General features: G+C 40.8%; 1 protein-coding gene and 2 non-coding genes across 14 annotated transcripts in view; all 3 read left to right on the top strand.

Moving 5' to 3' along the window:
* The window catches only part of PUM1 (pumilio RNA binding family member 1), a 128,204-nt gene that overhangs the window by 99,679 nt on the left and 2,507 nt on the right, over positions 1-26,018 (top strand). For 8 of the 12 annotated variants that reach the window (XM_068539347.1, XM_068539341.1, XM_068539351.1 and 5 more), the window contains 7 exons: positions 7,479-7,746; positions 9,084-9,213; positions 11,034-11,168; positions 15,082-15,219; positions 17,536-17,661; positions 18,850-18,971; positions 23,505-23,697. In XM_068539347.1, the coding sequence (XP_068395448.1) occupies positions 7,479-7,746; positions 9,084-9,213; positions 11,034-11,168; positions 15,082-15,219; positions 17,536-17,661; positions 18,850-18,971; positions 23,505-23,697 (1,112 nt within the window). The remainder of the gene's footprint in view (positions 1-7,478; positions 7,747-9,083; positions 9,214-11,033; positions 11,169-15,081; positions 15,220-17,535; positions 17,662-18,849; positions 18,972-23,504; positions 23,698-26,018) is intronic. The other 4 variants (XM_068539349.1, XM_068539352.1, XM_068539343.1 and 1 more) reach the window with 1 other exon arrangement.
* On the top strand, positions 12,079-12,163 carry LOC137763177 (small nucleolar RNA SNORD103/SNORD85). The gene has a single exon (XR_011073737.1). It is a non-coding gene; the product is annotated as a small nucleolar RNA SNORD103/SNORD85 (small nucleolar RNA).
* LOC137763178 (small nucleolar RNA SNORD103/SNORD85) lies at positions 24,569-24,653 on the top strand. The gene has a single exon (XR_011073738.1). It is a non-coding gene; the product is annotated as a small nucleolar RNA SNORD103/SNORD85 (small nucleolar RNA).

Genomic DNA, 26,018 nt, shown 5'->3' with positions numbered 1-26,018 from the left:
CCGCCAGGGAATTCCCTACTTTCTGCTTTTAAATCTGCCTTTTCTGGACATTTCATATAAATGCAGCCATATAGTATGTGACCTCTTTTGTTTGCCTTCTTTATCTTCAAATGTTTTTGAGATTTCATCCATGATGTAGTATGTGTCAGCAGTTTGTTCCGTTTTATTGCTGAATTGTCTTCCATTTTATGGATATATACCACGTTTTGTCTAACTACTCACAGCTGAAGGATGTTTGTTGGTTACAGTTTTTGGCTATTAGAAATAATGCTGCTATGAACATTTGCATGCAAGTTTTTCTGTGGACACAGTTTTTCATTTCTCTAGGAGTAGAATTGCTGAATTGTATGTAAGTTTTATGTTAAACTTTTGGAGGAACTCAAACTGTTTCCAGTTTCGTGCATCATTTACATTCCCACCAGCAATGTACAAGGGATTCCAATTTCTTTACATCCTCGCCAACATTTGTTCTTATTTTTCTTATATAATATAGCGATTCTAGGAGGCATGAAATGGTTATGTCATTGTGGTTTTAATTTGCATTTCCCTAATGACTAATGTATAGCATCTTTTTATGTGCTTATTACCATTTGTCTATCTTTGGTGAAATGTCTGCTCACAGTTTTTGCCCATTTTTGGATGTGTGTTGTTTGTCATTATTATTATGGAGTTGTAAGAGTTGTTTATATATTCTGGATACGACTCCTTTATCAGATACGTGTTTTGCATGTACATGTTTTCTTCTGGTCTTTTGCTTGTCTTTTTATTTCTATGCTACCCTTTTATTTTGTTTGGTTTGGTTTTCTGTTTGTTTGGTTTTGTTTGGTTTTTTTTTTTGGCCGCTCTGCGTGGCCTGTGGGATCTTATTTCCTGAACCAGGGATTGAACCCGCACCCCCTGCAGTGACAGTGTGGAGTCTTAACCACTGGACTGCCAGGGAAGTCCCATCTTTTTATTTTTATTTATTTATTTTTATTTTTAAATGGTTGTTTTTGAAGTGCAGTAGTTTTAATTTTGATGAGGTTCAGTTTATCATGCTTTCTGGTATCGAAATCTTTGCCCAACTCAGGGTCTTAAAGATTTTCTCCTATGTTTTGTTCTAAAAATTTTATTGTTTTAGCTCTTAAAGTCTTTGATCTATTTTGAATTAATTTTGTGTATTGCATGAGGTGATGGTTCGTCTTTTTGCATGCACCATTTTCCCCAGCAAAGTTTTGAAATTTTTAGTGTGTAGGTCTTAAATGTCTTTTGTTAAACTAGTTAGTGTATATTTTATTTTTCTTTAATGGAATTCTAGTTTTGTTTTGGATTGTTTGTTGCTTGCAAGCATTTACTTTTATCATCATGGTAGAATTCCTATCTTCTTAAAATAAATTCTTCCTGTCCTTTAAATTCAAGGTTGTCTGTGCCCTTAGTCCTTTAAGAAAAGCAAAGATGAAACAAAATGGTATTCTCTGTCCCTGCCTGAACTGCAGTAGCTGTTTCTAATTTATTGTTCAGTGACCTGTATTAATTTCCGGTTGTTTACTAGTCATGTGTGCCCCTTTAGGCACTTCTCTGTTCTAAATGGAAATGTAGTGTTTTGTGACACCCGGTTCTCTGAAGGTGACTTGTCATCTGTAAAACTAACCATGTGAAAATTAACTTAGTTAGGATTCAGTATTACGCACTAAAGGCAGTTACTCTTAGGCTTATTTTCATTTAGGGCCACCTGGCTGTGATACTAGGGAGTGGATTGGGGAGAACTTAGTTTATAAACATTTTGGTGAGCAGCATTGCCTCCGCCTGTAATAAATACAGAGCCAGATGTTGGGGACTTTTGGAATTTTTCTTTAAAAGGCAAAGAAGGCAGGGCTTTGCCCATTAGGCATCTACTGAATCTCTGAGTACAGAAAGCAAAACAAGATGAATGAAGACATGGCCACATAGCGAGAGAATGGAATACTAGATGGCTAGAAATACTAGAAAACCCTTTGTATAAAGTAACTGAAGCACATCTTAATTTAGCATGGTATACTTTTGTCCATCCATTTACTTTTAATCTGTATGTGTCTTTATTTTTAAAGTGAGTTTTTTGTAGACAGCATATAGTTGGATTACATTTTTTAAAATAAATTTATTTATTTAATTTATTTATCTTTGGCTGCGTTGGGTGTTAGTTGCTGTGCACGGGCTTCCTCTAGTTGTGGCGAGTGGGGGCTACTCTTCCTTGTGGTGTGTGGGCTTCTCATTGCGGTGGCTTCTCTTGTTGCGGAGCACAGGCTCTAGGCACGCGGGCTTCAGTAGTTGTGGCACGAGGGCTCAGTAGTTGTGGCTCGCGGGCTCTAGAGCGCAGGCTCAGTAGTTGTGGCTCACGGGCTTAGTTGCTACGCAGCATGTGGGATCTTCCCAGACCAGGGCTCGAACCCATGTCCCCTGCATTGGCAGGTGGATTCTTAACCACTGTGCCACCAGGGAAGCCCCTGGACTACATTTCTTGATCCACTCTCTTTAATTGGTTCATTTAGACCATTGACATTCAAAGTGATTATTGATATAGTTGGGTTAATATTTACCGTATCTGTTTTTAATTTTTTTTTCTTTGTTTCTGTCTTCCGCTCTTTTTCTGCCTTTCGTGATTTTTAACTGAGCGTTTCATATGATTCCATTTTATTTCCTTTCTTAACCTATCAGTTTTACTACTTCCTTTTTTTTTTTTTAATTTTTTTAGTGTTGCCCTAGGATCATTATACATTTACAATTAACCCAGGTCCACTTTCAAATAAGACTATACGGCTTCACATGTAGTGCGAGGACCTTAAAATAACAAAATAATCGTAACCTTTTCCTCCCATCCTTTGTGTCATTGCTGTCATTCATTTCAGCTATATAAAGCATGTGTGTTTATATATGTATATGATATAAACATAAGCATACATAATTGAATACATTGTTGCTATTATTTGAACTAACTGTTGGCAGATCAATGAAGAATAAGGTAAATAAAAGTTTTTATTTTACTTACTCCTTTTTTGATGCTCTTCCTTTCATTATATAGATCAGTTTCTGACCTGTATTATTTATACTTCTCTCTGAAGAACCTCTTTTGACATTTCTTGCAAGTCACATCTACTGGCAACAAATTTCATCAATTTTTGTTTGCCTGAGAAAGTCTATTTCTCCTTCACTTGTGAAGGATAATTTTGCAGGATACAGAATTCTAGGTTGGTGGGTTTTTTCCTCTCAAAACTTACAGTCTTCTCTTGCTTGCATACTTTTTGAGGAGAAGTAGAATGTAATTCTTATCTTTGCTCCTCTGTAGGTGGGGTGTTTTCCCCCCTGTGGCTTCTTTCAGTATTTTTTCTTTATCTTTGATTTTCTATAATTTGAAAATGATAGTTGGAGGAGTAGTTGTTTTGGTCTTTATCTTGCTTGGTGTTCCCTGCACTTCCTGGATCTGCTGTTTGGTGTCTGGCATTAGAGAAATCCTTAGTCATTATTGTTTCAGATATTCCCTCTGTTCCTTTCTCTCCTCCTTCTCCTTCTGGTATTCTAGTTATGTGAATGTAACACCTTTGTAGTAGTTGCCCCACAGTCCTTGGATTTTGTTTTTCCCCAGTCTTTGTTCTCTTTCCTTTTTGGTTTTTGAGGAGTCTATTGATAGATCCTCTAGCTCAGAGATTCTTTCCTCATCTGTGTCCAGTTTGTTAATAAGCCCGTCAGAGGCATTCTTCGTTTTGGTTATAGTGTTTTTTGTCTCTAATATTTCTTTTTGGTTCTTTCTTAGGATTTCCATCTCTCTGCTTACATTGCCTGTCTGTTCTTGCATGCTGTCTACTTTATCCTTTAGAGCCCTTAGCATATTAATCATAATTGTTTTAAATTCCCAGTCTGATAATTTCAAAATTCCTGCCATGTATGTTCCTGATATGTGCTCTTACTCTTCAAATTTTATTTTTTGCCTTTTGATATGCCTTGCAGTTTATCTTTGATAGCCATGCCTGGTACATCGAGTGAAAGGAACTGCTGTAAATAGGTTTTTAGTAATGTGGTGGTGAGGTGGGGGGGGGGGATGTTCTATAGACCTATGATTAGGTCTCAGTCTTTTAGTGAGCCTGTGCCATCTGGACTGTCAACTTCACAAGTGTTTCTTAGTTTTTTTCCTCCTCCCTTTAGTGGGACAGGATAGTTTTAGTAGGCTGGAGTTGTGTATTTCAGGGTCATCCACACTGAGCCTCTTAATTTGTCAGTTACAGTTCAGGTTTTCCTAGTCTGGTACTGGTTCAGGCAGTGGTGTCCACTTGAGTCCCTGGTCTGGTTAGCTGTGATGACCTGTATGTCTGTCTCTCCAGTCTTGGGGACAGTGGTTTGCTCTGTCTTCCTCTCTCTTGTGGATCTAAGAAGAATTGTTGATTTTTCAGCTTTTTGCTTGTTGTTAGGGTGGAATGGTGACTTCCATGCTCCTTACGTGTGGAGCGGGAAACCTGCACATACACAAAACATTTAAGCCTTTGATTTCTGTGGAAATGTTGTCATAGGACAGAGCTCTATGAAATCCACCACTGTCAAAATATTATAGAAAAACTTTGTGAAATCACTAGGAGGCTCCCTTAAAGAGCCTGCATGAAATGTTCCTTTTAAAATGGGGTTAAAATTCAAACCCTTTCAGGGGCCATCTCCAGGGGATAGTAATTTGGGTATTAGCACATGTAGGTGTGTAAACTATAGTGAACTGGAAAACACCTTTCTGCATATTCCCCATATAAAGGAGCTGCAGTCCACAAATAATGATGGTCTACTATTTGCCAGGTACCTTTTGAAAAACAACCAGAAAACCACATTTTTAAGCAAAAATTTACTTTAACCATTGGTTTAATGTTGAAAGAAAATTATTTGGCCTGAGCAAAATATTCCTGTTGACTGTTAGTTTGCCATTTATAATATAGTACCTGGAGAAATTTATTTTCTTTTTCAGATTTGTATACTTCCTTTCTCAATAATAAAAGCTGTGTGTGTATATGTGTGTCTGTGTATCCTGTCTGGCATCCAAGGACACCAAAGCCAAAAATCAAAACTTCAGGGCAGGTGCATAAATCTACCCAGTAGTCACTCCAGCCCTTTATGTTATGGATTAGTCAGTATGCTTTTGGCCACAGTAACAGAAAATCCAGCTAAGAGTGGCTTAAACAATAAGTGCATTTGTTTTCTCGTATAACTGGAAGTGTAGGGGTAGGGCAGTGCTCGGGGTTGGTTCCTGTCATTCAGCCTTGTCATCATGGATGGACCTGGCCACCTTCCATGTTTATTTTTTTAAAGTGAAAGAGAGTTTATTTAGAGAGATACACATTCCATAGGCAGAATGCTGTTGTCTCCTACCTTGCATGTTAATTTGGATGTTTGTCAGGCCTTTTAAGAGTTTGATTGTTTATCTGTTGATATGTTACTTTTCCCTAAGTGCCTTTGTTAGTGACCAGGTTCTTAACCTTTAAATTGTTTTCAAAGCTTTGTATGTTCATGCCGTTCCTTCTTCTTAACCAAGTTACTTGCTATTATCACACTCTCCCAGTACCTGCTGACTTGCCTGATTACCACCTCTTTGCCTGTTTGTCCCCTATGTCAAGCCAGGGTAGAAAGAATTGTTTTTGAAATGGAATAAAGAGCAGTCATATGGCTACTATTCTCTTTTCTTATAAACCTCCTCTCTCCTTTCCTTAAAGAAATGTTTTCCTTTGGATTAAGAAATATTATGGAATTTTGACAAGAAAAACAATGTCCTTTAGAACAGGGTCGGCAGCCTGTTAGGAGCTGGGCTGCACAGCAGGACGTAAGCGGCGGGCAAAGCGAGTGAAGCTTCATCTGCCGCTCCCCATCCCTCCCCATCACTTGCATTACTGCCTGAACCATCCTGCGCCGCCCCCCCGCCCCGTCCGTGGAAGAATTAATTGTCTTCCACGAAACCTGCCCCTGGTGCCAAAAAGGTTGGGGACCGCTGCTTTAGACCAAGAAAATTATATAACTGAGTCTGAAAATGAGTCTCGTGTAGTTGCAAGGGCAGTGACAGATTCTGGCCATGATAATTTTGGGTTTTGTATCTTTGGACAAGCATTTCACCTCTTTGGGCCTTAATTTTCTGTTACATAAATGGGAATTAAAAACTCCCTTTCCATAATGCCAGTGAGAATTTGATAGACAGTGGATATGAAATACTTCTAGCATAGAACCTGGCATAGGACAAATGCTCAGCAAGTAGTTTCTATTTTTCTTTATCTATTTAAACAAAATTTAACGTTGAGCCATTTCCTTTCAGTTCCACTGTTTTCATTGAGACCCAGACCTTTGAAACTGGGCCCTGGAATTCTGTGGAGAAATCCAAGCTGAGTATCTTTTTGTAGCTACCATTAAACTCCAGACCAGACGTTCATTAAAACTCTGTAGAAGTTAACAGGCAGTTCATGTTGGGTGACTTTTCTCATGGCTCCTGAATTGTTATTTACCTACACTCTTTGTGGTTTAAATGGTATTTCTTATCTACTTTGCAATGTAGGAATGGGGGAAAAAACAGAAAAAGGGCTTCACATCCTTTTTATAGTATGATCTAAAGTTTAAAAAAAACCCCTCTATTGTAAAAAAAAAAAAAATATTGAAAATATATACTCATAATTTTTTAATTCTGTTCTATCTTTTGATAGGCATTTCAGTCTTATCTCTGTTTTATGTGTCTCGGATTCACAATGATTATTCCCTTGTCAGCAGTCAAAACGGCAATATTGGTAGCCTGAAAGTTGTTGCTACTGCAATCACTTCAGGCTCTGTTCCAGTAGAAGGAGTTACATGCTGCCCATTCCTGGTGAAGAACTGGAAAACCTTCCATTTCAAAGCACACATCCTTTTTTTCTATCCCTTATGTCTAATCCTTGGCCTTGGTTGCCTTAGTGATTTTCAAACTTCTATTTAGCGGCAAAACCATGCCTTCAAAGCTTTTTTGGGAGGTCCACTATATAAAACAGACTAATCTGGGTTCCCTAAAAAAAAAAAACAGATTTTTTAATTTTTTTATTTTTTAAGGGAGGGTTTCAGATGGGAGTGGGGATTATCCACTGATGGCAGGAATCTCCACAGAGATCAGAGTGGAAAACCACTGAAGTCTCTGTGCATTTTGTCTTTTCTGATCCTGGTGCTCAGGTGCTGGTTCACACAGCAGGACCTTTCCTCATCATTTACTAAGGGCTACACTAACCATTGCTCCATTATTGCTAGCAGTCTCCTATCAATGGTTAATAGCATTCCCCTCTCAATTTTTGTGCAAAAGTTTTCTTCCAGCTTGGTGAGTTTGTCTTATGAAAGTCGTGGCACTAATAGAATTGAATCTTAACACGAAAGCAGCAGAATTGAAAAGAAATCAGAGGTGATGCAGGATTTCATGTATAGGATGCTTTTTCCTCTCTTGAACAAAGTTCATTAAGAATGAGTCTTGAGTTCTCCTGTTCTGTAACCAACAGGAGGACTCACAAATGGCAGTGGAAGATACATCTCTGCTGCTCCAGGCGCTGAAGCCAAGTACCGCAGCGCCAGCAGTGCCTCCAGCCTCTTCAGCCCCAGCAGCACCCTTTTTTCCTCTTCCCGTTTGCGATATGGAATGTCTGATGTCATGCCCTCTGGCAGGAGCAGGCTTTTGGAAGATTTTCGAAATAACCGGTATCCCAATTTACAACTGCGGGAGATTGCTGGGCATATAATGGAGTTTTCCCAAGACCAGCATGGGTCCAGGTGAGGACTTGGCTTTGCCACTTAAGGTAACTGAAATCTTAATGCCTTAAATTCCATGCTTCAGATAAGGTATACATTAAGTAAATTGCCATATAATAATTGAAACAAAGTTTGCTTTTTAGTATGCTTCCTGTTACTTATTTCAGAGGGATGTGGCTATGAGAGTCACCAGATACACAAGTGATTGAGAATAGCCATTTAGTAATCTGGATCACATGCTGAAACAAACCTTTTTACCTTTCTGAAAGATTAGTGTGGTGTTCCTTTGTTCACGAGAACCTCCCAGAATGTCTGCAGTTTAAGAAATACAGAAGCACTAACACAAAGACATGTGTACACTTTTGCTGCTTTAATCGCAATTAAGAATCTTGCTCTCAAAGAGACACTATTCAAATGCAAATTTGGATCTCTGGGCTCAGGAGTAAGATGGTGCCACCACTTTTCTTTGTTGTTCCATTCTGTAGAAGTGAGAGTCTGCACAGAGGTTAGAAGATGCTATTATAAAACACAGAATTTAGCTTTGTTTACCCCTCCCTGTTCCAATGGACTTCACAGAAAGGGACCCTGGTCCTCAGGAAAAAGCAGATTTATGGTGACATCATCCATCCTTCTCTCTCCCTTTCTCTTTCTTTCTCTCTGACAGTTCCACCAAAACAACTCCCAAAGAACCTACCTCCTCTTTAAGTTCTGCCAGCTTGCTACTGGGCAAGGATTTCTCATATTTAGACCCTAAAGGCCAGGTTGGGAGAAGAACATGGTTTTTCTGATATAGTCACCTGAGCTAAAAAAGGCAAACTGAATAGCTACTACTTTAGAAAGACGCTGCACATAGATGACAACTGTTCCACATCATTAATAAATATGTACTGCTTCGTATGAATGTGAGTTAAAGACTATAATAAGGACCATAGGCTTCGAGTTTATTGATGTTGGACTGGTTCCTAAAAGAAAAAGTCTGGTAGAGTTCTCCCTGTGTTGTGCTGCATTCACCCTCTTCTCTCTTTTCCTGCCCCCCCTTTTTAGCTCCCCCTCAATCCTACACATAAATACATGTCCTATTGTAATGAAGTATACTAAAATTTAAATATACTTCTAAAAGCTCAGTTAAATTAGGGGATACTTCACAATATAACTTTTTTTTCCTTTTCAGTAATTCTTCAATTTGAAGTGAGCTCAAGTGATTTATTTAAATAACACTGTTGTGCGTGTGTGTATATGCACATCACATACATACATTTAGTTTCAGAACTGACACATTATATAAATTGAGCTAATCTTTATATACTTTCCAAGTCTTCCCAAAATGCTGTGATTGCCCTTTTTACTATGTACTTCAGATTCATTCAGCTGAAACTTGAGCGTGCCACACCAGCTGAGCGCCAGCTTGTCTTCAATGAAATCCTCCAGGCCGCTTACCAGCTTATGGTGGATGTATTTGGAAATTACGTCATTCAGAAGTTCTTTGAAGTAAGCCTTTGTTCTTTCTATCCTTTGACTTTAGACAGTCTCCATAGCATTTTGATTTTCATTAGCTGTTTTTAGAATTGCAATTTCATTCCAGTCCTCAAAATGAAGCGTGAGTGGTCTTTTGAAGCACATTTAAATGTTTTTCCAATTCATTAGCAGTAGTGCATCATTTAAATACCCAAGCAGATGATGCTAGTGTATTTTAGAAATGTGTTTGTAGAACCATTCTTCCCATTTAGGATCCCGCACAATATTTCTGATTGCTAAAATAGTTTCACTAAAAGTGTCATTTTTGGAGGAAAAATCCTTGTAAGATAAGTTTAGCAGGACCACAGTAAAGTTCTGAAAATGAATTTTTAAAAACGGATTCCTAGAGAATTATCTTTGAATACCAACTCTGGTGTTTTTCATCATAAACCACAGTCATGAGGATTGTTAAATGCTGCTTCTTGGGTGATCCTTCAGCCTTGATTTCTTATTGTTCCTTCATTAATGTGGATAATGTCCACTCTTGGTATCATTTTCCTTGGAAAGGATTAACGACATTGTTGGATTAATGTCTATTTCCTCTTCTAAACTAAAATGTCAGAAAGGCAGGGATTTTTTGCTAACCATTGTAGCTGTGGTGTACTGGTATCAACAACCCCATTATAAATCCAGAAAGGAGTGAAACATTGAGATGAAACATCTGGTACAGGGGGAAAATGCTGCAACTCTGCACATTACCTGCCGCCGAACGAAAGAAATTTGTAAACTTCTTACATCTTATTTCGTTTGGTTTGTGTGAAGATTAAAAAAATGGCTCACTCACAGCCTCTGTCTTCCCATCTTTTCTCATAAAGACCTAAGTTCTTTGACTCTGAATTCTCCAACTACGGATTAAGAAATCAACCTAAACACGACTCTTGTAATTTTGACTTTCGAATGCAGATATAAAAATAGAGAGATCTCCAGCTCCAGAGGTTAATGCAGCTAGGGGTGGCTGAGTGAACAGTGGGTTATAGCAGTATGATTTGGGACAAGCTAGAGAACTTCTCTGGCTTAGAGAATGTCCCTGGACTTCAGTTCCCTTGTATGGAAAATGAGTGGGTTGGGCAGCCTTATTCATAAAGTCTCTTCCAGTCTCACATGCTATTCAAATGAAAATAAAAAGCCAGGGATGGAGAAACATTCTAGGAAGAGTTTTAACATTGTGCTGTCATACCCCTTGATTTTACTAACTTTCCCCCTATTCTGTTGACTTGTATAAACAGACATTATCAATTCTTATAGTAATATAAAACAGTATATTCAGAGCAGTGTGCATGTGTGCTTTGGCTTAAACTTCATAGAGATGAAAGAAGAACTCGTTTTCAGCTTATGGGGCTCAGACAACTGAAGTGATGTAGATTTGTTGCAAGAAGTTGTTGAATCTTCCCCAGACATTGTCTAAAGCCTTAATAAACAATGTCTTCCACATGTACTATTGTTTTAAGAATAAATGTAAATGCTCTTGGACATATAGGTATATTTAATAGTATTGATGAGTTAAGGGCAGCTTTGAGGAATTGCCTATTTGTTTAGCAGATACTAGTAGTGAAACTACTCCAGTTGGATATCTGAGAAGTTTTTTTGACATTAAAGAGAGTTCCTTATAATCAGAGGCTGATAACCACTGGTTTGAAGAAACAAAGGCTTTTTAAACAAAAGGTTTAGTTTATCATAGAATACAGGGCTAAAAGAGGTATGCCAATGGTTGATACAGAATAATGAATGCTTTGCTTTCTCTGGTTTCTTTCTTTCTACCTAAGTAATGGTGTTCACCCACACATTATGTCTAGTTTGGCAGCCTTGAACAGAAGCTGGCTTTGGCTGAACGGATTCGAGGCCATGTCCTGTCACTGGCACTGCAGATGTATGGCTGCCGTGTTATCCAGAAAGCTCTTGAGTTTATTCCCTCAGACCAGCAGGTAATTGTAAGTTTCCCCTTTAACTTTTCTCTTGGTGTTTGATGTTTCTTCATGGTACATGTAGTGAACCTCGTAAGTTTGTCAGTCTTTAGTTTTCTTTCACAGTTTTTCTTTGGTGCTTGTGGCTACCTTCTGTGCATGGCAGGCATGAACCGTGCAATTAATTTTGTAAGTTTATAGTGGATCAAGTGTCTTGTGTTAAAACCAGTGGTTTCAAACACTCTTCCCTTTGACCAGACCTTAGTCTTTAGTAGGTGTGATTTTAGAGGTGGGTTTTTTGTTTGGCAAGAGTTGAAGCAGGTAAGGTTGTCCTTTTCTTCTACCTGGACTGACCACCTCAACAGACAAAACTGTTTTCCAGCCCACCTTCCAGTTTTCTTCACTTGCACCCTCTTATTCATTCATTCCACCACTGTTTACTGAATGAGCGCCTGCCCAGGGCAGCGCCTGGCCTGGCGCGTTGACCTGGTGCCCACTGTGTGCCAGACGTCAGCACAGAGATGGCCGAGACTGAGCCCTGCCCACGGAGCACGCGTGGGGAAGGGTGACGGGAAGCAGTGGTGAGACGTGAGAGCACGTGCCCGAGGCTTTGAGGGGAGGCTTTGCAGGAGGAGAAGTCTGGGCTACAGAGGAGTTAGGAAAAAAGGGACAGAAATCTGAACTGTTGGGTGCTGTGAGTGGGAACTGGCACAGAAAGCACGTGAAGAGGCCGATGGCCTCAGAGCAGTCATGGAGCAGGTCCAGCGGGCCCCACACAGACCACGGGGCCCGGGAAGCCTGACCAGCCCACAGGCAGGTGTGCCACACTGTGTCTGCGCTAGGCAGTGCCGTGAGCCTTCAGGTGCTGCTGATCTGAACCCTCAGCCTTTGGGCTCTGAACTCACTCAGCCCTTCTCGATGGAGGGGATGGCCGTGGTCTGGCAATGATGAGCCACTTGCCCTCTCTGAGAACAAAGTTCAGTAATGAGAATCTTTGTTACGGACTCGAGTTCTGAGCCAGACAAGGCACCCACCACTTCCAGTTCAAAACGGAACACAGCAGAACACTGTGCTGGTGTCAGCAATGGCAATTGAAGGCTGGGGAGTCTAAAGTCCTTAAGCCGTGAGACTCAGATAGGCATGTCAAGACGCTGGTGAAGGCAGAGGGAATGTTGGCGACACACGGCAGGTTGGGAGTTCATTCATTTAGTGCCCAGTACTGGAGATACAGCAATAATAAGGGTGCTGTGTGTGAGTAGTTAGAAGCAGGGGTGAAGCTACTGGTTTGTTTTCTTTTAATGCTCCGATCATTGTCAGTTTTAATTTTCCCTGGGATGTTCAGGGATGAAAATTTGATGGCTGAATCTTTCCTCTTTAATTTTCTTGTTTGGTGTGAATATGGAACTTTTTTCCCTCTCTTGACCATAATGCCCGCTTACTGAAAGCAAGCAGGAAATTACGGTTTCCCAGGTATTTTCCCCATCTTTGCCCTCTCCCAGGATTATGATAAATTGCTGATTTTGTCTCCAGCGTTTCAGATTTTACTTTTTTTTTTTTTTTTTTTCTGATCCAATGGCTACATTGTAGTAGTTTTTTACCCCCCTTTCCTTTCCCCCTGGCAATTGTTCTTTCTACCTGCTATTCCTGCATATCTTTTCCTGGTCTGGTTTCTCTGTGATTCTTGTTCTGGGTCTAAACTACTGTTCCTGGTATGAATAATTTACTCTTTTCCAGATGTAAGTGTATTTTAGCTGAAATAAACTCATCTCCAGTGGAGTTTTTACCTCTTTGGGCTCAAGAAAATATTCGGGGAAACCCCCTCCCCTTCATTTTGATTATTAGAAGTGTCCCTTGTGTTTATCTTTATGTAGGCATCCTTCTCTATTTATCATTCCCATAATTATATTTCTGTAATAAATTATTCTTTTCTGACATTTGATTAATTGCTTCAGGAAACTTTCCTGAGTCTCTTGTGTTTTGCTTGTTTAGTCCCTGGCATTGTAGTCTTGAATTTCTTTAATTAGAAAATCGTTTAGTTGCTTTGACATGTTTAACATCTCAGGGATTTAAGACATTGCATTCACAAATGTCACCATTATAAACTGGCTTGTAGTCTTCTACCATAAATATGGAGTCAACACAGTGGAACTAATATATAGAGATTGTATATAGCAAGGAAATTGGGCAGCAAGTACCAGGGCCCAGCTGTGGTACAGGTATTCAGCTTAAGGATGCCTGAGACCTGAGGCAGCAAGTTTGGGGATGGGGTCCAGTCAAAATCCCAACGCAACTACACACACACACACACACACACACACACACACACACACACACACAGTCACTCATTGGCCTTTTTTTAAAAAAATTATTTTTTTAAGTTTAATTTATTTATTTTTGGCTGCGTTGGGTCTTCACTGCTGCACACAGGCTTTCTCTAATTGTGGCGAGTGGGGGCTACTATTCTTTGTGGTGTACGGGCTTCTCATTGCAGTGGCTTCTCGTTTCAGAGCACGGGCTCTAGGCGCGTGGGCTTTGGTAGTTGTGGCTTGCGGGCTCTAGAGCTCAGGCTCAGTAGTTGTGGCGCACGGCTTATTTGCTCCGTGGCATGTGGGATCTTCCCAGACCAGGGCTCGAACCCATGTCCTCTGCATTGGCAGGCGGATTCTTAACCACTGCGCCACCAGGGAAGTCCCTGGCCTTCTGTATTTCCCTGAGTTTGGACACTTTTCATTAACTGAGAGTATTGCTCCAGCTGACATTGCAGTCAGTCTGGCCTGGTGGGAAGATCATTTTGTAGCCACAAACCGGGCTAGAATTCTGATTCAGTCACTGTCTGTAGTTTTAATACATTACTTAACCCCTCTCAGACTCAATATCTTCATATATTCACATATATGGGTGGAGGAAGGTGTGCAGGGTAATATTTGACAGGTGGTTTGCTGGCATGGTCTGTTTTGCCACACACAGGAATCAGATTGCTTGGGTTTGAATCGGAGCAAGTCTAGGTCTGTGATTTTTAACAAGTCAGCTGATTTGTCTGTGCCTTGATTTCCTCATCAGTAAAAGTGTCCACTGCATAGGATTGTGAGGCAGATTGTGAGTCAAAGCATGTTAAGCACTTAGAGGTCTGCTTAGCCTAGAGTAAGCTCTAGATTAACTACTATCATTTTTAGTAATATGTACTTTACAGGGTTCTCATGGGAAAACATGATGAATTGTATGTGAAATTCTCTAATACAGTGTAGTTGATTTGATATTGGCTCGTTTATAATTTGAAGATGACTGCACTTTTTTGGTAACTCCCAGAGAGGTCTTTTGCAAGTTAGAGAACTTTTCTTAAGACTGGTTATTATTGGGCTTCCCTGGTGGCACAGTGGTTAAGAATCCTCCTGCCAATGCGGGAGACCACGGGTTCGAGCCCTGGTCTGGGAAGATCCCACATGCCGTGGAGCAACTAAGCCCACGCGCCACAACTACTGAGCCTGTCCTCTAGAGCCCGCGAGCCACAACTACTGAAGCCTGTGCGCCTAGATCCTGTGCTCCGCAACAAAAGAAGCCACTGCAATGAGAAGCCCGCACACTGCAACGAAGAGTAGCCCCCTCTCTCTGCAAGTAGAGAAAGCCCCCGTGCAACAACAAAGACCCAGTGCAGCCAAAAACAAATAAATAAATAAATTTAAAAAAAAAGAAAAGAATCAAAATAAAATAAAATTAAAAAAAAAAAAAAGACTGGTTAGTATTATAGGAAGTTTGTTAACATGTGGAAAAACTCCAGTCTTCGTTTGTTACCAGGTTGTCAGAGTGCCACAGCTGAGTTGTCCCACTTTCATTGTCGTGGATTCCCTGCTCGGTGCTTTTGTGTTTGGTGAGGAGAACGTTGACCGTCCAGGTGTTTGCTCTCTGTGATTCTGGTGGTGCTTTCTTTCCTTGTCTCCAATAGAATGAGATGGTTCGGGAACTAGATGGCCATGTCCTGAAGTGTGTGAAAGACCAGAATGGCAATCACGTGGTTCAGAAATGCATTGAATGTGTGCAACCCCAATCTTTGCAGTTTATCATCGATGCGTTTAAGGGACAGGTAAGTGCCTTAGGAAAGAAATAAGGTAAACAAGTTGATGGATGTTTCCATTGTGAGCAGAGAACAGGATGGGGTTTGTGGAGTGTTCTCAAGGGCTTAGTGTACTTTAGACTGCAGTAAGTAGCAGTCCTATTCAGTGGGGTCAGGTACCTAGCTCTGTGCACCCAAGGTTCTTCCCTTAATTGTCCGTGGGTCTTCTCTCCATCATTAATGCAGATATCCGCTCATGTCAGGATGAGGTACTGTCATCAGATATTTGAAGAATAAATTTTTTCCTTTGGTTAAGTACTATTTATCTTGATATTTAAAAGTTTTTATCATGTTTTAAGATTTAGATCATTTACAGAACTAATCTTACAGGTTATGTGTCACTACGTCTTTAAAATAACAAGGTGCTCCTTAATTTTGGGGGGTTGGGTGGGGCAGTGATCAGGTTGGTTTGAACTCTGTTAAGTGGCACACAACCAGAGATAGCTTCCAGTTTCTCCTATTTACTTATATATCGTAAGGACTAGTGTGCTTTTAGCACCAACTTCCAAGCAGAGTTGATATTTTGTCATACCCTAGTTTTTCCCGAATTGCCCCTTAATTGGCTATTATCATTAATTTCTTTTGCCAAAAAACAACCTTCTCCCAGTCTCCTAAGCTAGGTGGGACAAGAGAGTAAAATACATCTTTTTGGGTGTGTGAGACTGTTTTTGTTTTTGTTTTTGAAAAGGGAAAAATTGGAAGTACCAAATAGATTTTCAGGTGTAGTCATGGGTACTGCTAAAGCCTAGATCGAAATGGGATTTTAGAATTGTTTAGGTTTTGGGGTTTGCTCACTTAAACTGCAGTGGTTTAGTAGATTACAGACACTAAGTTGAGGATTATTGGGGTTTTCTGAGTTAATAAAAAAAAGAGTAGATCTGTTTATCTTTACATTTGTGTGTGAAATATACAAGAAAGTAAAAGGATTAAGCCACCAAATGGGAGAGAATATTTTCAAGATGGAAAATGCCAACGAATTGATAACCAGAATATATAAAGAACTCCTGAAATCAAGGAGAACAATACAAATTAATGCAAAAATGGGCCTAAAGCCTGAATAGACAGAAGAAACACAAATTGCTGGTAGACATATGAAAAAATAAATTCCATTAGTAATTAGGAAAATGCAAAATAAGACCACAGATAGTAGACCATTTTCTTTCTTTTCTCTCTCTCTCTCTCTTTTTTTTTTGGCCGCACCATGCGGCTTGTGGGATCTCGGTTTCCCAACCAGGGATTGAAACCTGTGCCCCCCTGCAGTGGAAGCGTGGAGTGTTAACCGTTGGACCCCCAGGGAAGTCCCGTAGACCATTTTCTACCATTGGTTGCTATGTACTGGCAGGGATGTGAGATCTGGATACACTGCTGGTGGGAATAGACCCATTTTGGAAAATAATTTAGTATCTTTTAAAGTTCAACATTTATATTTCTTGTGATCTAGCACTCCTGGCCTAGGTATATACCTGATGAAATGTTTGGTCATGTACACCGTGAGATGTATTTAGACATGTTTAAAGCAGCATTATTCTCGTAATAGGAAAAGACTAAATAAACCAGATGTCCATCAGGAGAGGATTGGAACCCCCCAAAAAACAAACCACATACTTTCCCAACATTATACTATACAGATATACAGAATAAACGATAGAAGCCCACAGTATTATAAGTAAATATTTGAAACATAATGTTGAGTGAAATAAGTTGTTCCAGACTGTGAGTGTTTAGCGTTTTTATAAAGCTAAAATTCAGAACATTACAGTGTAGTTATGTGAAAGCATTCAGGCTTTGATCCCAGCCCTTCTTTTTTCTGTTTTTAAACCCATCCTTTGACACTGTGGACTCTTAACTAAGTGTGTTTTCTATGACCTTGACCAAGTCTCTGTTCCTTTCTAAATAAGCTTTTTCTCAATAAGGTCCTTCTTAGCTCTGAATTTATGTACATCTATGAATTCCTAGAATGGGTTTAAGAAATGAGTTTATCCTCACACATACAGGCTCACCTTATTGTACGTAGAGAGAACTTAAATGCCATACTTATAATTTGGGCTTTGGAGTCAGAGTAGGAAATAAAATCCTGGCTCTGTCATTTACTACCTATATGACTGTGTAGGCACATTATGTAAACTTCTAGGAGCTTCAGTTTTCTTATCTGTATACTGAGAATAATCATGATTATCTGTCAAGGTCATTGGGAAGATTAATGGGATAATGTATGTTAACAATACTGAAGCACTGAAAGTGGCAACTGTTATTTTTGGCTTTCTTGTTTGTGTTGGTCTGCCCTAGGTGTTTGCTTTGTCCACACATCCTTATGGCTGCCGAGTGATTCAGAGGATCCTGGAACACTGTCTCCCTGACCAGACACTCCCTATTTTAGAGGAGCTTCACCAGCACACAGAGCAACTTGTACAGGTAGTGGAGTTGCCAGTAGAGTAACTGCAAACACCTGTGGGCTTTTGTGTTTTCTCAGCACAGGTATCTGTTCCAGAAGAGGTTAATGTGCTTAAAATGCCCATTGAAGCTCTGGGCAAGTTTTCATTTGCACCAGCCTGGTTCGTGTTTTATGAATAGGGGTAATGAGTAGAACCCTGGCCTTGGAGTTGAGATCTGCCTCTGATTCATCAAGAGATCTGCCAAGAACTGTCAAAAGCCAGAACTCTGTCATGGATTAAGCTAGCTGTGGCCACTTAGGCAGGCCATTTAGTCTATCAGTTTCATCTTTGCAAATGAACTAAGTGGATTAGTTGATTTCTTCTTTCTAGTTTTGGTACTTTGTCTTGCTTCTACTAAAATTGTCTCCCATATCATACTATTTGAACACTTTCTACATAGAGTATGTTGTCCTGAAGCAATGTTTTGGGCAGTGTTTGTTGCTTGTTTTGGTGAGAGATGTGAGATTATAAGTGTATTAAATACTCATCGTAGAAAAGATTGAAAGTACAGAAAGTAGCAGCAGAACAGAAGAAACCACCCATAACCCTGCTGCCCAGAAGCAGGCACATTTGGCATAGGCGCTTCTTAAAAAGCATTATATGTGCACTTTTAATTTTTTACATCTTACAAATACATGTTTCTGCCTTTGTAATTCCTTGCTCACACACACTTATTCTTTCAAAGCATCTTTCACTTTAGATGAGTATCTCCATTGTGTGCTTGTGATGTTATTTAGTTAGGTGTTGTGAGTATTTCCAGTTTTTCTTGTTAAAGACAGGCGCAGAGACCCATTTGTATATTTCTGTTAGAGAGAAAAATAGCTCTTTACTCCCACCTACTTTCTCTTCTTTTTTTATTTTTTTTAAATGAGAAGAGGCCTACTTTTTTGTGTATAGTACTTTATGAAGACCCTGACTAGGACCTTTGGGCATAAATATATATATAGAAACATTCCATTGTCTAGTAATAATGTGTTCCTGTTTTGTAATGACAGGGAAAAATTGTCACTACCTATCCATTTAAAAAATTCTTATGTGTTCATTAGTGTTCAGGTTAAGCCATCATGGTCTTACAGGAAGATAGGTGTTGATTAGATATAAGGATTTAAGTAACATAGAGCCTGTTTATATATAAATTTAAAAATTTCTCTTGTTGTTTCTCAAATAGGATCAATATGGAAATTATGTAATCCAGCATGTATTGGAGCATGGTCGTCCTGAGGATAAAAGTAAAATTGTAGCAGAAATTCGAGGGAATGTACTTGTATTGAGTCAGCACAAATTTGCAAGGTATGTGCTTTGAATTACTCGGACTGTTTTCCAGAAGAGATTATTAAATAGTATTTCAGCTCTAGAGAAATTTTCATACTTTTTTTGTTTTAATGTTTATTTTCCTCAAAGTATACATAGCTAAAAAAGTCAAAGAGTTCTACTACAAAGTATGAAACATAAGACATCTCTTAGTGGGCTCCTCACTCCCCCAGAGTTAGCCACTTTGAAATTTGGGGAATATGTTTCTAAAGCATATACATTTTGTACTTTGGTAAACTGGGTATTTTAGTAACTTACTTGTTTGGAATTGTGAAATGTTCTTTACTCAATTTCCTCTTTGATACCTGAATTAAGGGGCAGGTGACCATATCTATATATAGGCCTTAGTATTTTTAAAAATCTCTTTTTAGTCTTCATATCATACCAGCCCAAGAATAAAATGTACTAGTTATTCCCAGGTTGTGAAAGATGTCTTAGGTAACTTATAAGTGGCAGAGGTTGGAGAAGAAATTATTGCTTCCCTGGTGGTCCAGTGGCTAAGACTCTGCGCTCCCAATGCAGGGGGCCCGTGTTCGATCCCTGCTCAGGGAACTAGATCCCACATGCTGCAACTAAGAGTTCGCATGCCACAAGTAAAGATCCCGCATGCCACAACTAAGACCAGGTGCAGCCGAATGAATGAGTGAATGAATGGCCCTCCAGCGGCTTAGTGGTGTGATATTCTGAGTAGAGTTTGTATATCCTATCACACACATAACATAGTATTCTGTATTTTTGGAATATTTTTCTTCTCTAGTTTTTAAAATAAATTGCAAGGCAGGTGTGACTCATACAACCTTGATGTTTTTAAATTGTTCACTTTTAATTTGTGAAATCTTATAACATATTACAGCATGGCAAACAGAGAGAAGAAATAAAAGCACCCACAGATCCAGTGTCTCAACAGCCTAAGCACGTCAGGGTCATCTCTTAGACCTTGTATTTCTTTTTTTGGACATTTGCCAGGATCAGGGAAGTAGGGGACAGAATCTCTTAGTTCTTTTTTTGGGGTCGCTGTCCTATTTACTTTCTTGTTCAGTGTATTTAATATCTCACTCTTGGATATAGTGTTAAGTATTAATATTATAATAGAGTTGTGTTCTGATAATGACCGAGTAGCTACTTTGGGCCCAATGCTCTCACAGATAACAACTAATAAATTGTTGACAAAATGCCCAAAACTACCTGAAGACATTAGAGAGCAGGGAGATAACCAGAGAGGAGGAGGGGAGGTTGTTGATACTTGGAAGAAGGTTAATTGCACTGGGGAAATTTCCCCGTCCTCCTCCCCATCCTTTTTTTGGGGAGGGGGAGATATATAATTGACATGTAACATCGTGCAAGTTCAAGGTGTACAACGTGTTGGTTTGATACATTTATATGTTGTAATATGATTCCTACAGTAGCATTAGCTGTTATGTCACATAATTATCATGTTTATGTTGAGAACCATTAAGGATCTAGCCTGTTAGCAACTTTGAAATTTATAATACGGTATTGACTATAATTAGGAAAGTGACAAAATGATGACCATGGGAGTGACAAAATGACAGGGGAGAAATCCTGGAAAGAGAACCAGGGAGGAGGAGGAAGCCTAAATTTAAACTTTCTAAATATCTGGTTGACTCCTGAACCTCATTTGTGTAGGACAAACTCGAGGCAACCCAACTAAGGCTAAAAGAATTGAACTGAGGTTTCATCTGCTGCCTACTACATGGGAGAATTTTGCAGTTCTTGTTCAGCCAAGTTAACTGCGTACAAAAAAAGGGGGGGCGGTGAAGGAGGAACACTCTTAGGAGGAATATGACAGAACTGTTCATACAGTGCATCATTTGCCACGTCTAGATAACAGGAATATGTGGCCTATACTCAAGAAAAAAGAAAAAAATAGAAAAAACCCCAATGAATAGTTTTATACCACCCAGATGTTGGAGTTAGCAGAGCAGGATTATAAAGCATTTTATAAAGTTATTATATTTTGAAGTAATTAGTATTTAAAATACTCTATTTTAAAGTATTTAAAGTATTATAAAGTATTTTAATTATGCTCAAGGATGTAAAGGAAAATATGCATGTAATGAAATGGAAAGATAAATATTAGTAGCGAATTAGAAGCTTTAGTATAGAAAGAATAACATGGAAATTATAGAGTAGAAAAATATAACATCTGAAATAAAATTCACTGTATGGCTTCAACAGTAAATTAGAGATAACAGAAGAAGGAGCCAGTAAATTTGAAAATCAAATAATAGAAACAAATCAATTAAACAGATTAGTGACCTTATGACATTTTGGATGGTAATACGGAATACAAAGTAAATTTTTCACTGACTTTGAGTGCACAGGCATGTGCATACACACGTAACTGAAGATATATTGCTCATAATTAATTCTGACACTTACTATTCTGTTTCATTAAAAGAAAAAACCAGTCTCAAATCACTAAGTTGATTTCCTCAGCCATAAGTGGGTTGGGAACCACAGTTTCAGAAACGCTAGAATAGACTTTAAAGACTGGAACAGGATGGATTGTGTGTTAAGGTGGAAGGAAGCCTTTGGCCAAGTGGGATCCTGATCGGTGATCCTACCAAGTGGTGGTAGCTGATCTACCTGCTTACTTTCTTGGAAGACAGGTCACTGCTGAGGATTCAGTCCTCCACCCAGAAGAATGTGTGTCCTGTCTGCAACCTAGTTTAGTAGAAAATCCTATTCTAATCCTGACCACTTTGTAGGGGAAGCAGGCCTCGGGTGGATGAAGGTACAACTCAGCCAGGCAGTTCTAAAACGTGGTGAGTTCTTTGCCTGAACATTTGGAGATCGTGACTGGCTTTGTGCTACTGAACCAGCTCAGTAATGTCTTAACTCCCTTTTCTGCTAAGGGAGAAGGCGGTGGCTATTAGGATATTCACTTCCACATGCCACACCTTCAGCTCGTGCTAGAATTGCATAGTACTGTTGGAAGGAAGGTGGGGGTAAAAGTTTTCCCATATTGCTGCTGTATCAGAAGGGAGAGGCTGTTGTCTTAATTAAACCTGATTGATTATCAGATTTGATTTACTCTGTGTATCTTAAGAAGGAAGATCGAAAAAATAGCTGGTAGGATGGTAGTTCTTGGACATTTTTAGCTTGAGAATTTTGTTTTCTAAATAAAAGCATGTGAATAATAAATACTCAGTACGCTAAATCAGGTAACATGGAGAGGGTCCTTTCAGAGCTCCATGGAAGCAACACCCTCTTATGGTTTAAAAACCTCTGGAATAGGGACTTGTCCTGGTGATGGTTATTTGTGATGACTGTTCAATTATTGAGGGGGCTGGCCTTTGAAAGAAGGAGTAAGACACTATCTCTGCTTTTTTGGTGCTTCTGGAGTGGGTATACACATCCTTTTTTCAGCCCTTGAAGGCAAAATTAAGACAAATGGGTGAAATTTCAGGGAAGCATATTTTATTTCAGTATGTAAAGAATGTTTAACAAGGCCGTTCACTCGTATGGTAGGATGCCCTAGAATCACTTCCAAATCACTGGAAATTCCCAAGCAGAGGCTAAATGGCCGTCTTTCAGGATTGTCAGAACAGAGCTTTCTGCATTAGCTAGGTTTGAACGTTCCTTTTCTACCTGAGTGTCCTATGATCCAGAGCAGCTCTTCCCCCAGTCATGAACTCTTTGCGAGGCCCACCTACCAAATGCTCTCTCTGCGAAGTATTGGCTCCAATAATACAAATACAAAGAATAAGTATTGTTCTTGTTCTTTGACATCACACAACTTCCTCATACCCACAGAGCCACAGATGCAGAGTAGTGCTGACTTAACAAAACCAAACATTCACGAGTAGTCAATCACTCCTGGATGGTGAGTGCCCCTTGAGCATGGCCGGGCGTAATTTCATCAGCTGCTACAGTCCCTCTGGATTGTAGAAGAACTCTGATTTAATGTAACCACATTTCTTTTTTTCCTTTCCCAAGATGATATATCTGTGAAGTGTTTAGAAATGCGGACATTCCTGGGGGTTCTTCTTGTTCTTCAGAGGCAGCGTGAAGTAGTTGAATGAGGGCTGTGGTTCCTACTTGTATCTTCCTTCACCCAATAAGTCTGTAGTGCCAGGCTCTGTGCTTGGCACTAGGGATCTAGATGTAAGTGAGACTTGTTCCTGGCCTCATTAAGGTCACAGAGGTGAGCAAAGAACTGATAGATTCTGATACCTGTTGAAATTATGCTCATTAACCAATTCAGCGGTTAACCAGTCTTGTGAACCTTCACTTACCTGGGCTTGTTACCCTCACCTGTTAGAGAGTTGGGTCTGGTATCCTCCAAGACCTGGTCTCGGCCATGGTTCACATTGGAAGTCACAGATGGCAAAGGTAGAGTCTCATAGAGCCAAACAGATCAAGAATTAATCTTCTAAAAATATTAAGAGCTCTTTTGCTGCTGATCCTGAGGTCAGGGCAGAGGCCAGACAAGCACAGCCTAACAGGGTCCCTCTAAGAGTTGTCCCTGGATTTATCTCATTACAGCAATGTTGTGGAGAAGTGTGTCACTCATGCCTCCCGTACGGAGCGCGCTGTGCTCATCGACGAGGTGTGCACCATGAATGATGGTCCCCACAGTGCCTTATACACCATGATGAAGGACCAGTACGCCAACTATGTGGTCCAGAAGATGATTGATGTGGCAGAGCCAGCCCAGAGGAAGATCGTCATGCATAAGGTAGGCCAGTTTGTGCAGATCTCAACCAGAGAGAAAGTGCAGGGCCCTTGGTTCTTCTCATTTCCGAAATGCAAATGAGGGTGGACATCTTGCTTCTTTGTGCAGAGTTTGTCACTGGATTGTGTCTCATGCTATGCTTCTTTTTCCTTTTATCTGGAATGGCCATTATCCCTGTGTTTGCCGGCCCTCTATCAGTAACTCACTGGTGTGAGTGTTAAACTCAGTCTTTGTGAGGGAGTCCCCTCCCCGATCTTAAGCCCATGTTTCTACCCCTTGGCTCCTATGAGACCAGCTTCTCAGTTCAGCAAATCAACCTGCTTGCCTTATTTCCTTTCCTCCCTCTTCCCTTTCATCATTCATTCCACCACTGTTTACTGAATGAGCACCTGCCCAGGGCAGCGCCTGGCCTGGCACGTTGACCTGGTGCCTACTGTGTGCCAGACGTCAGCACAGAGATGGCCAAGACTGAGCCCTGCCCACAGAGCACGTGTGGGGAAGGGTGACGGGAAGCAGTGGTGAGACGTGAGAGCACGTGCCCGAGGCTTTGAGGGGAGGCTTTGCAGGAGGAGAAGTCTGGGCTACAGAGGAGTTAGGAAAAAAGGGACAGAAATCTGAACTGTTGGGTGCTGTGAGTGGGAACTGGCACAGAAAGCACGTGAAGAGGCCGATGGCCTCAGAGCAGTCATGGAGCAGGTCCAGCGGGCCCCACACAGACCACGGGGCCCGGGAAGCCTGACCAGCCCACAGGCAGGTGTGCCACACTGTGTCTGCGCTAGGCAGTGCCGTGAGCCTTCAGGTGCTGCTGATCTGAACCCTCAGCCTTTGGGCTCTGAACTCACTCAGCCCTTCTCGATGGAGGGGACGGCCGTGGTCTGGCAATGATGAGCCACTTGCCCTCTCTGAGAACAAAGTTCAGTAATGAGAATCTTCGTTATGGACTCGAGTTCTGAGCCAGACAAGGCACCCACCACTTCCAGTTCAAAACGGAACACAACAGAACACTGCGCTGGTGTCAGCAATGGCAATTGAAGGCTGGGGAGTCTAAAGTCCTTAAGCCGTGAGACTCAGATAGGCATGTCAAGACGCTGGTGAAGGCAGAGGGAATGTTGGAGACACACGGCAGGTTGGGAGCTCATTCGTTCATTCAACAAGTAGTTAACAAGCACGCATGCTCTACAGCAAGCACTCCTTTACCAGGGCACTGTGTTGGTAGACACAACAGTGTCGTAGATGGTTACACCGATGCTGGGGAAGTGCTGGGGAGAGCTGTGGGAGAATGTGGAGGGTGCCTCTTCTAATGTGGGGTGCAGAGAAGGCTCCCCAAGAGAGTGACATCGGAATAAAGCCCTGAACCTTTTCCAGGCAGAGGGAACCTAGAGCTTGAAGGTTTGGAAGCAGGAGACAAGACAGTGTATTTGAAGAAGTACAGCAACTCCAGTGGGACGGGACTGTGGTGCCAGAATCACCTTTATGTTTCAAATAATGGTCCTGGCTGATGAGTAACTTGGAGGAGGGGAGGCAGCGGGAGATGAGGCAGTGAGGACTGGACGGGGGACTGTTAGAATAGTTCAGCATTTCCTTTAAATCAAGTGAAAAATGGAGTTCAACAATGTCATACATGCACATGTGTTGTTAGTTTTTTGTCTGGAAGAGGACAGGTGTAAAGGTTAAGCGGTCTCACCAGTGAGCCAGTGAGCCAGTCCTGGGGAGAGACAGGTGAATGAATTGAATTTCACTTAGTTTCTGAAAGAAGAGCTACCAAGAGCAAGGGGGGTTTGGAGCCTCCAGTTCTAGTGACCAAAACATCAGCTGTGTATAGAGTCCAGACTGCAACCCAAATGAAAGTGTGGCATCCTTTCTATAGATGCATTTAGGAAGGTTAGGCAAATGGTCTGGGTCACACAGCTCAGAATTCAAGCCAAGGACTGTGAATAGTTTTCCAGACAGGCTTCTAGGTGAGAATATAATAGCTGGTACAGGTCTGTGTCCTGTGTGGGGTGCAGAAATGGTTTCTAGAGCCACTTGATCCTTCTTTGCCTTGAGGGCACAACGAAACAGACAAAACAGTCTGCCTAGAGCGCTCAGGCTTGAGAGCACCCGTCTTCCCTGGTACCCTGTCCTGCGTTTTGAGTACAAGCGCGAGCTGCGATGGGGAAGCAGGTTAATGTGGTGGGTCTTCACCGTCTGTGTGGACGGTTGGTGGTTATGCAAATGATTGTAAACACAGCGTGTTACGTGCTGTAGCTGAGGTATGTAGAAGGCTCCATGAACTGACAGGAGAGGAAAGGGGGGCGTTCCAGAGAGGAAGCGCCTCCCGAGTT

This window comes from Eschrichtius robustus, chromosome 3 (assembly GCF_028021215.1).
Source record: "Eschrichtius robustus isolate mEscRob2 chromosome 3, mEscRob2.pri, whole genome shotgun sequence".
In the NCBI taxonomy this organism is placed as follows: Eukaryota; Metazoa; Chordata; class Mammalia; order Artiodactyla; family Eschrichtiidae; genus Eschrichtius; species Eschrichtius robustus.
The sequence above is the reverse complement of the archived record's forward strand: the minus strand, read 5'-3'. Positions and strand labels throughout refer to the sequence as shown.